The following is a 12,440-nucleotide window of genomic DNA, read 5'->3' as shown; positions in this document are numbered from 1 at the left end:
GGGAATGAAGTTGTGCAAGTGATAGGAGTGTCTGCAGAGGGACCCTTTGTCTATAGTGACCATAGTTTGGTGAGCTTCGAAGTAGTCATGAATGATAAAGCTAGTCCTCGAGATAATGCACCAAACTGAATTAAGGCAGATTTCATTAGCGTAAGGCAGGACCTGGAGGAAGTAGATAAGGGATTGTTAAATAATGTAGATAAGTAATTGCTAAAGAGAGATCAACGTCCATTAAGTGGGCGGTGTTTAAAAGCGAGATAGTAAACATTTCGTCAGTATATCCCTGAAAGAGCAAGATGCAAAGATGGTAGGTTTAGGGAACCTAGGCTCATACAGGATATTGAAGATTTCTAGTCAAGAGTGTTTTATTGTCATATGTCCAGATAGAACAATGAAATACTTACTTGCAGCAGCACAACAGAATACTATGTATATCTCTAATAAAGCTGTATAAAATCATGAGAGGAATAGATCAGGTAGATGCACAGTCTCTTGAACAAACTATATTTCAAAGGAGGAGGAGCCATCTTGGGGAACGGCTGCTAACCAGCAGCCGTCCGTTTAATTCACTTTTTTTTGTAGTTTTTAGTAAGTCCTGTGCTTCGTCCGTTGGAGAAATTGACTTTTTAATATAGGGTGTAGGGGGTAACTATATTTCTAGGTCCCTACCTGGTCAGTGAGGCAGCTTTTTCTCCGGGCTGCCCCGTCGACCCGTCCTCGTAGCCTACCAGCGGGCGTGGAGCGCCGTTTCCTGGAGGGGACTGCCCAGCACCTCGGCTTCAGTGGCGGCACAGCGCTGGAGCGGGCGATGCCTTGCCTGGATCTACGCGCTGGAGCTCCGGTGAGCTGTGACCGGCGAGTTCAACACCGGGCTGCGGATCTGCGGAGTGGGGCGGGCGGCGCTGACTCTAACATCGGGAGCCTGGGAGCTCCAACCCGGCGCGGCCTTGCCTTGTCGGCTTCGGAAGCCGCAGTCCCCAGCTAGGAAACGGCCAGGAACATCAGGCCTCCGTAGAGGCAATAGCGGAGGTCTAAATAGGCCTGACTTTGGGTGAACTGGGGATGGGGACTGGACATTGTGCCTTGGATGATTTTTTCCTGCGTGTAAGTTAATATGTTAGTCTGTGTCCAAGATGGCTATCGGAAGGGAGAGTGGACGTTGGCGCGCTTTAGCTGCCGCTGCTCTCTCTTTCACATTGTGTTTTTTGATTTTTTTGTCTTTGGAGCGATTTCTGTCTTTAATTTGTGTACTGGTGATGTCCTTATTATTTATTTTACTCCGACTATATGTTTTTTCTCTTCTGTTAATTTCTGTAAGGTGTCCTTGAGATTTTCAAAGGCGCCCGAAAATAAAATTTATTATTATTATTATTAGGTGAATTGAGGACCAGAGGACATAGGTTTGAGTTGAAGGGGAAAGGATTTAATAGGAATCTGAGGGGTAACTTTTTCACTCAAAGGGTGGTGGGTGCATGGAACAAGCTGACAGAGGAAGTAGTTGAGGCTGGGACTATACCAACATTTAAGAAACAGTTAGACAGGTACATGGATAGGACAGGTTTGGGGGATTTGGACCAAATGCGGGCAGGTGAGACTAGTGTAGCTAGGTCATGTTCGCTGATGTGGCTAGGTTGGGCCGAATGGCCTGTTTCCGCGCTGTATCAGTCTATGACTCGATAACACAAAAAATGGTGGGATTATAGATAGCAAAGAAGATGATACAGCAGGATACATCTTGGAGAAAACTCACGCGGTCACAGGGAGAACGTCCAAACTCCGTACAGACATTATCCGATGTCAGGATCGAACCCGTGTCTACTGGTGCTGTGAGGCAGCGACTCTACTGCTGTACCACCGTGCCGCTCTTGAATATCAGACCTGCCAACTCCTGTGTCCACTGAGTCTCCCACTGAAGCCCACCCGTCTATCAGCCAGCAGATCAGTGCAGCATTGCTTCCATACCGGACAGCCCCTCGCCACACATTTCATATCTAAAACTCCACAAAGACTATTGAACACAACCCTGCGCCCAAACCTGTGGTCACAATGTAATAATTGGTGATTCCTTTCCAATGACCTCTGAAGGACTCCAGCAGCTGAACCGGCTCTTCCTCCTTTAGAAAAGAAACAAAATACAATATTGCATGTGGAATTATACTGGAAAGACACTGTTGAGCAACACTTTGGAAGGAACAGAGGGAGCGTGTGTATAATGACGATGGGACAGAACTATCAGAGCCTTTAAAATCTGTGGCAGGGCAGTGACTGAGGGATCCCCTCTCCTCTCTAATCCAATCTGGCCAAACCCCCAGGCTATCAAAAGCCAAAGCCAACCCCTTTTCAGTTGAGTCAGGTGCTAGGAGTGTGAGCAGCAAAGTACGCCAAACTTGCCCAACCAGTCTTCCCATATAGAGTCATAGAGCTTGGAAATAGGCCCTTCGGCCAAACCTGAGTAGAGTCCCAGCCTACCCAGCCTTTTCCTATAGCTCACATCCACTAGTCCTGGCAACATCCTCGTAAATCTTCTCTGTACCCTTTCCAGCTTAACAACATCTTTCCTATAACACGGTGCCCAGAACTGAACACAATACTCTAAATGTGGCCTCACCAACGTCTTATACAACCAAGGAACAAACCAACTGAACCTTCTCTGCACTGCCTCCGATGCAAAATATCCTCTCTTGAATGTCTCAACAAAACCACACAGAGCAATCTGGGTACTGCACATTATTTAAATGATAATTCACTATTTTATTCTTCCCAAAGTGAAAGATCTCATATTTCCCCGCATTATATTCCATCTGCCAACTTCTCACCCACACACGTAACCTGTTACTTTGACCAATCCTGATTCCTGGACCCTGACGTCTGGTTTCCCAAAGATAGAGATTACTGCTATACAAGTTCAAGCTTTGAATCTTTTCTGCAACCTTTCCAGTTTAATCACAGCCTTCCTATACAACCGCAAAAGGAGCTGCACTCAATATTCCTGTTGCAGTAACCCCAATGTCCTCCACAGGTATAACTGGTTTCCGATATCTGTACTCAATGCTCCATGCCCTACGCCTTCTCCACCACTCTATCTATCTGCGTTTCCACTTTCATGGAACTATGTACTTATACAATCTCAGTTCTATAACACTCCCCACCCACAATGACATGAGGCACGCTGCAGCCCACCCCACATTATTTGAATGTTCTATTGCCCACCTGGCCAACTCTTCCATGGCAAACAAAGTGTCTTTTTGAGATAGTTGGCTGCATACCTCTCCAAACATTTCCTATCTATGTACCTTTCCAAATATCTTTTAAACACTGTAATTAACCATATAACAATTACAGCACGGAAACAGGCCACCTCGGCAGAGTCCGTGCCGAACACTTATTCTCCCCTTTTTGTACCTGCCTTCACCACCTTCTCTGACAGCTCATTCCATATACCCACCATCCTCTGTGTGAATAACCTCCCCTCACATCTCCTTTAAATCTTTTCCTTCTCACCCTAAATATATACCTTCTAGTTTTAGAATCCCCCTCCCACCCCAGAGGAAAGAACTGTGACAATTCACTTATCTTTGTCCCTCATCTATACTATTTATTATTATATTACTAAAACTCTCATCTTGTTTGTTTGTGAGTCTGCCTGTCTGATTATTCATGCCTGGAACTACACGATAGCGCTATAATTGTTGGAGCACCTTACTCACAGTTGTCATGTGGTGTGTTTTTATCAAGTTGTCTTCAGATTGATGTTATATTTTACAAGTTATTCACATTTTTAACTTTACAAGATCCCACTTTGAGAAAGATCTTTCATCTGCACTGGCAGTTAGCAGCTATATTGTCACAATGGGATCTAGTTTACATAAACTGCCTGTCAAGTGTTCCGCCCAGTGCAATGAGAGATTTGATACATTGTTGTCAGGAGAGGGAGGGAGAGGCGGAGGAAAAATATTATTTAAACGCTGTGTTTAGTGGGGGAGTGGGATAGGGGAGAGGTGAGTGTTGAGTGGGGGAGCAGGGAGTTAGAGGGGGGTAGAGGTTGAGTTGGAGGGGGTAGGGGTTGTGGGGTAGGGGTTTGGGAAGGGAGAGGGGCTAGGGGGGGGGAGTGACTGAGTGTAGGGGAGAGGGAGGGAGAGGGGTGGAGGAGGAGCGGGGAGAGAAGAGGGAGGGTGAAGAGGAGGGGAGAGAAGAAGTTGGATGACGAGGAGGGGAGAGAAGAGGGAGGGGGGAGGGTGAAGGGGAGAGAAGAGGGAGGGTGAAGGGGAGGGGAGGGAGTGTGGGGATGAGGAGAAATAAGCCATGACTGCGTAGCTGGGGGCTATGGGTGAGTGGTGGAATATTGCATTGGGGGAACGGGTGAGTGGTGGAATATTGCGTTGGGGGAACGGGGAAAAACGGGTCCCACTTGGTCTAGTTATTTTATAATTCTCTACAAAGTCACCTCTCAACCTCCTAAGCTACAGGGGAAACAGTCCCAGTCTTTCCTCAAAACTCAAGCCCTCCAGTCCCGGAAACATCCTTGTGATTCTTTTCTGCACCATCTCCAACCGTATATCAACCAAAAGTATCATGTCCTGCAGTGACAAATGTTACTCACTATATACCAGATGTGTTCTCACCAATACAACTGTAACATTATGTCCCTATATGTACTCAATGCCCATATTAAGTACATATCAATACTTGATTCAGTATAATATAATTGTTTTTATATTATAAATATTTCATGCCATAAGCCTTCTTCACCACCCTGATTGCAGGCATCTCCCCTTCCTCAGCACTACCCCCAAGATATCTCTGTTCTACAATACTCTCTCAAGCCCTACGTTTCACTGTGTAAGTTTTGCCAGGTTTAACTTGCACTAAAATGCACTAGTTTGCACTTTGTGATCTTGGCAAATGGTCCTTCTGAAATTTCTACCCTCTCATCCTAATCCTATGCCCTCTAGTTTTAGACCTATCCATGTTCTCCGGAGATGCTGCCTTACCCCCTGAGTTACTCCAGCACTTTGTGTCTTTTTTGTAAAGCAGCATCTGCAGTTCCTAGTATCTATTCTCGAGTTTCAGAATCGTCTCCCTGGGGAAGGGACTGAGCATTCACTTTATCCGCGCCCCTTATGATCTTGTACCCCCCGTGATCTTGTACCCTTCATGATGTTGTACCCCACAATAAAGTCACCCCTCAGCCTCAGCCTACAACTCAAGCCCAGGTAACTCCTCAGCGCACCCTGACCAACAGTTGTCACCGTGACCACCTCTCGGGCTCCCTGTCTTCACACTTCACCCCGGTCCGCTGCTCACTTCCCTCTGCTCCCTCCCTGCCTGCCTGCCGTGGGTTCCCGGCCGCCTCCACCTCCGGCCGGGCCCGCCTCTCCCGGGAGTCCGCGGCCTCACCTCACCCTCCGTCGCCGGCCCGGCCCGGCTCACTCAGGGGGAGCGGCTGAGGACCGGGCCGACACCGGCCCCATCCCCGCCCCGACCCCGGCTTACCGTCTCCACGGCCTGCTGCAGCAACGCGCTCAGCCTGCTCAACATGGCGCCGTGCCGGCGGCCACCCGGCCGCTCACTGCTGGAGGACGAGGCGGCGGCGGCGGCGGCGGCGAGCCCGAGGACTGGGCCCGACCTCGGCACCTGCCGTTACCCTGGAAACGGGCAGGAGGCCCATGGGGGAAGGGAGGAGAGGAGGAGTGAGGGAGGGAGGGAGGTAGAGGGAGGGGTGAGGGGTCGAGTGAGGGGGGGGGGTAGAGGGAGGGGGGTGGGAGGGAGTAGGGGGTGGAGGGACGGGGGGGGGGGGGGGCAGGGAGTGGGGCGAGGGGTAGGGGGCGGTGTAGGGGGTGGAGAAAGGGAAGGGGTAAAAGGTGGGGGAAGAGAGAAGGGATGGGGTAAAAGGGGGGGATAGAGGGGGTAGGGTGGGATAGTTGGAAGGGTGGGGGGGTTGAAGGAGGGGGTAGTGGCGGCTAGAGGCAAGGAGTAGGTGGGTGTGAAGGGGGGAGTAGAGCGTAGGTGGGGGTGGAGGGGGGTGTAGAAAGAGGGGTCGTGGAGGGAGGGAGGGCGGTAGAGGAAGGTGAGATGGAGGGGGAGTGGAAGGGGAGGAAGTTGGGTGGGGGGGGGGGGGGGACTGGGTGGGGAGGGTGGGACGCAATGTTTCCACTTTGAAGGAAATAACCTGAGATTCGGGAATTCTGGTTGTCTTAGGGTAATTTTAGGGAAATGAAATAATAATTTCTAGCAATGTTACAAAATTTTTAGATTTTAAAAATCAAGTCTGCAATTTATCCCATCAGATAAAGCATAACAACAAGTTTAATTTGACACCAAATTCACTTTCATATCTCAAGTATTAAAAAAGTTATGGCCATTTTCATACTCGGAAATTAGCATCTTGTTCCCTATTGATTTTCAATGGACATTACAAAAAAGCTGTGATCTTGGATCGTCAAAAACCCGTAACTTTCTTAAGAATTAAGAGAACTGAATGAAATTTTCACCTATCATAGATTGAAGCATTCTGAAAAAATATAAAACAATCTTACTTGGATGACATGAAATTAAAGCATATAATTAGCTAATTACCTAATTGTAGCTAATTACAAAATTGACCGATGTGACAGAAATGGTAATAAACAACCAGACTGCCTTGAAAATTCAAAAATGTGATATTCTCAAGATCAGAACTTTGATATTATTGTATAATATGCTGTAAGTCAGTTATGGATAGGTAAATACATTACAATTTCTAGCAAAAGACCAAGTCTTTATGGAGAAGATCAGCTGCTAGCTGGTACATTGGCATATCATAATCAGTAGCATCATCATACTCCTCAGACTGCAACCAATAAGCAACTCTGTACACGTTGTTTTTCCTCAATTTTTCAATTTTAGAAAAAAAGGTAGAGATTATAAAGTTAAACGCTAAAACAAATAGTAAATACTAAAAAAGAAAATCATGTTTAATCAAAATTCAATTACTAGATATAAACATCTATCCATTTCTTAAATAACCTAAGTGTCCAAAGATTATTCACCAATAATTCACAATATAACATGATTTTTATATCTAATTTACATTAATTTATAGGCCAAATGGAAGGAATTTAGTGTTCAATTGCTGTAAATAAATGCCCATTTAAATCGGCTTTCTAGTGGGTTCCTGTGAACGTGCTGGTTTAGAACGTTCACATCGCGCTGGATTAGTGCCCTCAAATGCCGAGAAAAATACTGCGGGATATAAAAAGCCCAAAATGAGCTACTCCCTATAGAAAACTTTATAAACAGGGTTATATACACGCCCCATTTAATGTAAAAATAAGGTACATACCTTTAATTGTTTGCTTTATAAAACCCTGGGGCTGCGAGAGGTTGTGAAGTGAGAGAGTGATTTTAAAATTATTATAACTCTTATTCGAGGCCTATAAAACTAATAATACCTTTTGCGACCGGGTCTTGCAGCGATTTTTCGTTAATGATTTACTAGGCTGAACATCTGCGATTAGAACAGCCTAGTAAAAATCGCGTTTTAAACCCGCCCCCTCCAAACAGCGCCAAAATCGCGGACATGGCTTTGGGCAGATTCCCAATGACGATTCAGGTAGGTTTTGTAACATACCTATAATTTCGGGAAATTTCCGCATATGGCCTGCTTTTGGCCACAGCGCTATGGGTCACAGACTGTTCGGGAAAATTTTCGTATGACAATGAGTCTTTGGAATTCTCTTTCTCAGTGGAAGTTGAGCCTTTGATTATTTTTCAGGCAGTGGTAGAATTCTGGATAAGCCTAGTGGTGAAAGTTTACCAGTGGGATTGCAGGTACATTGGGATTGGCCTTGATTTTATAGAACGGTGGGCCAGCACCGCCATACAATGTGATCATGGCTGATCATCCCCAATCAGTACCCCGTTCCTGCCTTCTCCCCATATCCCCTGACTCCACTATCTTCAAGAACCCTATCTAGCTCTCTCTTGAAAGTATCCAGGGAACCAGCCTTCACCGCCCTCTGAGGCAGAGAATTCCACAGACTCAGAACTCTCTGGGTCAAAAGGTGTTTCCTCATCTCCATTCTAAATGGCTTACCCCTTATTCTTAAACAGTGGCCCCTGGTTCTGGACTCCGTCAACATCGGGAACATGTTTCCTGCCTCTAGTGTGTCCAAACCCTTAATAATCTTTTATCTTTCAATAAGATTCACTCTCATCCTTCTAAACTCTATATACAAGCCCAACCGCTCCATTCTCTCAGCATATGACAGTCCTGCCATCCCGGGAATTAACCTTGTAAACCTACGCTGCACTCCCTCAATAGCAAGAATATCCTTCCTCAAATTAGGGGACCAAAACTGCACACAATACTCCAGGTGTGGTCTCACTTGGGCCTTACACAACTGCAGAAGGACCTCTTTGCTCCTATACTCAACTCCCCTTGTTATGAAGGCCAACATGCCATTCGCTTTCTTCACTGCCTGCTGTACCTGCATGCTTACTTTCAGTGACTGATGAACATGATCACATTGAATGGCGGTGTTGGCTCGAAGGACCGAATGGCCTACTCCTGCACCTATTGTCTATTGCCTATTTATGTTTAAATGTATTTTGTGTGTTCTGGTACTTTTTATTGGTATGACTGTATGGCAAATCAAATTCCTCGTATGTGGCAAAACATACTTGGCTAATAAAGTATGATTATGATTGTTATGATTATGATCTGCCCACTCACCCATTCTATCCAATTCACCCTGCAGCCTCAAAGCATCCTTGTCGCAGCCCACACTGCCACCCAGCTTTGCGTCATCCGCAAACTTGGAGATGTCACATTTAATTCCCTCGTCTAAATTGTTAATATATATTATAAATAACTCGGGTCCCAGCACTGAGCCTTGCGGCACCCCATTAGTCACTGCCTGCCATTCTGAAAAGGACCCATTAACTCCTACTCTTTGCTTTCTGTCTGCCAACCAGTTCTCTATCCATGTCAATACCCTATCCCCAATATCTTGTGCGCTAATTTTGCACACTAATCTCTTGTCAAAAGCATTTTAAAAGTCCAGATACACCAGATCCACTGGCTCTCCCTTATCCATTGTACTTGTTACATCCTCAAAAAATTCCAGAAGATTAGTCAAGCATGATTTCCCTTTCATAAATCCATGCTCACTTCTTTCCAAATGCGCTGCCATAACATCTATAATAATCCCCACTTCCGATGTAAGGCTAACTGGTCTATAACTCCCTGTTTTCTCTCTTCCTCCTTTCTTAAAAAGTGGATACCCTCCAGTCCACAGAGTCAAGAGGACATTGGAAAATGATCACCAAGGCATCCCACGATATCCAGGGCCACCTCCTTGAGTACTCTGGGGTGCAGACCATCAGGCCCTGGGGATTTATGCGCCTTCAATCCCAACAGGTTACCTAACACAATTTCCTGACTAATGTGGATTCCCTTCAGTTCTTCCCACCCACTATATCCTCGGTCCCATGGTATTTCCGGGAGATTGTGTCTTCATTAGTGAAGACCAAAACCAAAATACTCGTTCAACTGTTCCCCATTATAAATTCACCTGTCTCTGATTTTAAGGGATCTACTTTTGGCTTTACTAATCTTTTCCTTTTTACATATCTAAAGAAGCTTTTACAGTTAGGTTTTATATTCCCCGCAAACTTCCTTTTGTGCTCTTTTTTCCCCTCTTAATTAACCCCTTTGTCCTCCTCTGTTGAGTTCTAAATTTCTCCCATGGTATTTCTGTATAGTAACTCAAATATCACTGTACCTTAATTGGTTAGCTGACAATAAACGCGAACCTGAACTTCAACTTAACCTCCATTTGCCAGGTTTGCTGCTTCCGCTGGCCTATTTATATGCCTCTTCCTTTGATTTAAGGGCTGATTAAGAGCAGGAGTGGACCACCAGTCTCGATAGTTACTGTAATCACGACTGACCTCTCGTCTCCTCAACTCATCGTCAATGCCAGTTCCCCATTACCTTTAACTCTTCAATCTTCCTCCACCTTAAACATATTTATAATCTGGCCTCCACCACTCTCCAGAGATTCACTGCCCTACCTCTGCACCTCTGTTTTAAATAACCAGTCACTATTATTGTATCTGTTTCCCCTTGTAGGGGACAGAGGGCGGGGGTAGGGGGGATTCTCCAATGGGTATAAATACTCCATCATCAATCCTGGGATCATGTATTTGAATAAGGTCACCTCTCATTCTTCTAAACTGTATTGAATAAAGAACTAAACTGTCTACTTTTTCTTGATAGGACAACCCTGGGATCAGGAAACATGGACGTCTACAAGGCAGAGTCCTACCGACTGCGAAGGGATGTGAAGGACGCAAAGAGAAGGTACAGGGACAAGATGGAGTTACAGATGGAGCAGCAGGACACCAGAAGCCTGTGGCAGGGGCCACGGATTGTAACCAACTACCGAAGCACCCCTCCCTCATCCGCATGTGTCGGCACCTCCCTAGCTGACGACCTGAACTCCTTTTACGTTCGTTTCTAGATGGGCAACACCACCCCAGGTCTGCCGACTATCGACAATACCGACAGCTAGGCTACCGAAGCTGAAGGGAGGAATGTGCACACATTCTCGCTGTCCGAGCATGACGTGAGGAGGGCACTGACACGGGTGAACACGAGAAAAGCTGCAGGCCCCGATGGCATCTCGGGGTGAGTACTCAAGTCCTGTGCTACGCAGCTAGCTCCAGTGCTCACTACATTATTCAACCTCTCCCTGGACAAGTCCGTGGTCCCTGCCTGCTTCAAAAAATCCATCATTGTACCGGTACCAAAAAATGCCTCCCCAGCCTGTCTGAATGACTACCGTCCGGTGGCCCTTACCTTGGTAGTCATGAAATGCTTTGAGAGGCTGGTGAAGAATCACATCTGCGCCTTCCTCCCTCGGAACATGGACCCGTTGCGGTTTGCATACCGTCCGAACAGGTCCACGGACGATGCGGCCTCCCAGGTCTTGCACACCGCTCTCTCCCATCTGGACAGCCAGAAGGGGGGCTACGTGAGGATGCTGTTCATAGACTACAGTTCAGCCTTCAACACGATAGTCCCCACCAGACTGGCCGGGAAGCTAACGGAATTGGGGCTCAACACCTCCCTGTGTGCCTGGGTCCTGGACTTTCTCACCGCCAGGCCCCAGGTAGTCAAGATGGGAGGGAATACATCGGAGTCCCTCACCCTGAGCACAGGATCGCCCCAGGGTTGCGTCCTCAGCCCCCTATTGTACTCCCTGTACACACATGACTGTGTGGCTAGGTTCAGCTCCAATTCAATAATTAAGTTTGCTGATGACACTGTGGTGGTGGGCCTGATCTCAGACAACGATGAGAGGGCCTACCGGGAGGAGATGGCTGATCTAACACTCTGGTGCCAGGATAACAGCCTCCTCTTGAACATCAAAAAAACGAAGGAGCTGATCATGGACTTTAGGAGGGCACATCATCCGAGGACGTACACTCCATTGAGGATAAATAGGGATCCTGTGGATAGGGTGAACTGTTTTAAATATCTGGGAGTCCACATCTCTGAGGATATGACATGGGCATCACACGCCTCAGCACTCGTGAGTAAGGCAAGGCAGCGCCTTTACCACCTCAGGCAATTGAGGAAATTCAGAGTGTCTCCGAGGATCCTCCAGTGCTTCTACGCAGCGGCGGTGGAAAGCATCTTGTCCGGGAACATTTCCATCTGGTTTGGGAATTGCTCTGCCAAAGACAAGAAGGCTCTGCAGAGAGTACTGCGTTCGGCCGAACGCACTATGGGAACTTCACTCACCCCCCTGCAGGAACTATACAACAGGAGGTGCAACTCCAGAGCAAACAAAATCATGGGAGACCCCTTCCACCCCTGCAACGGACTGTTCCAGCTGCTACGGTCAGGCAAACGCCTCCGTTGCCATGCGGTGAGAACGGAGAGGTTGAGAAGGAGTTTCTTCCCAGAGGCAATTCGGACTGTAAACACCTATCTCACCAGGGACTAACTCGACAGAACGTTTTTCCTTCCATTATTTATTATGTAAAAGAATATGTGTGTTATGATTGTGTTTATAATTTGTTTGGTTGTTTTGTTGTTTGTCTTTTGCACAAAGGTCCGCGAGTATTGCCACTTTCATTTCACTGCACATCTCGTATGTGTATGTGACAAATAAACTTGACTTGACTTGACGACTTGACTATCATCGCAGGTGTTATCCTGTAGGATCTGCTTTGGACTGACTGCCTCCAACGCTATTCCTTTTTCGGTAAGGAGAGCAAACCTGTAGGTAATATTCCAGCCATGGCCTCACCAACACTCGGTACACTGTAACATAACCTCCTTGTTAAAATCCATCCCCTTTTCAACAAAGGCCAAGATGTTCGTCATCTTCTTAACTACCCGCTGAACCTGTCTGCCAACTTTCTGTGATGCATGCGCTAGATTACTG

The 12,440-nt window shown here is 46.8% G+C and overlaps 1 protein-coding gene across 1 annotated transcript in view; it reads right to left on the bottom strand.

Moving 5' to 3' along the window:
• LOC129713141 (FHF complex subunit HOOK interacting protein 2A-like) overlaps nucleotides 1-5,671 on the bottom strand; it is a 56,167-nt gene extending 50,496 nt beyond the window's left edge. Inside the window, exons 1-2 of the mRNA XM_055661967.1 lie at nucleotides 5,494-5,671; nucleotides 2,036-2,114 (exon numbers count right to left, since the gene is read on the bottom strand). Coding sequence (XP_055517942.1) covers nucleotides 2,036-2,114; nucleotides 5,494-5,538 — 124 coding nt within the window. The 5' untranslated portion in view covers nucleotides 5,539-5,671. The remainder of the gene's footprint in view (nucleotides 1-2,035; nucleotides 2,115-5,493) is intronic.
• Nucleotides 5,672-12,440: the final 6,769 nt, after the last annotated feature.

Source organism: Leucoraja erinacea, chromosome 35 (genome assembly GCF_028641065.1).
Source record: "Leucoraja erinacea ecotype New England chromosome 35, Leri_hhj_1, whole genome shotgun sequence".
Lineage (NCBI taxonomy): Eukaryota > Metazoa > Chordata > Chondrichthyes > Rajiformes > Rajidae > Leucoraja > Leucoraja erinaceus.
The sequence above is the reverse complement of the archived record's forward strand: the minus strand, read 5'-3'. Positions and strand labels throughout refer to the sequence as shown.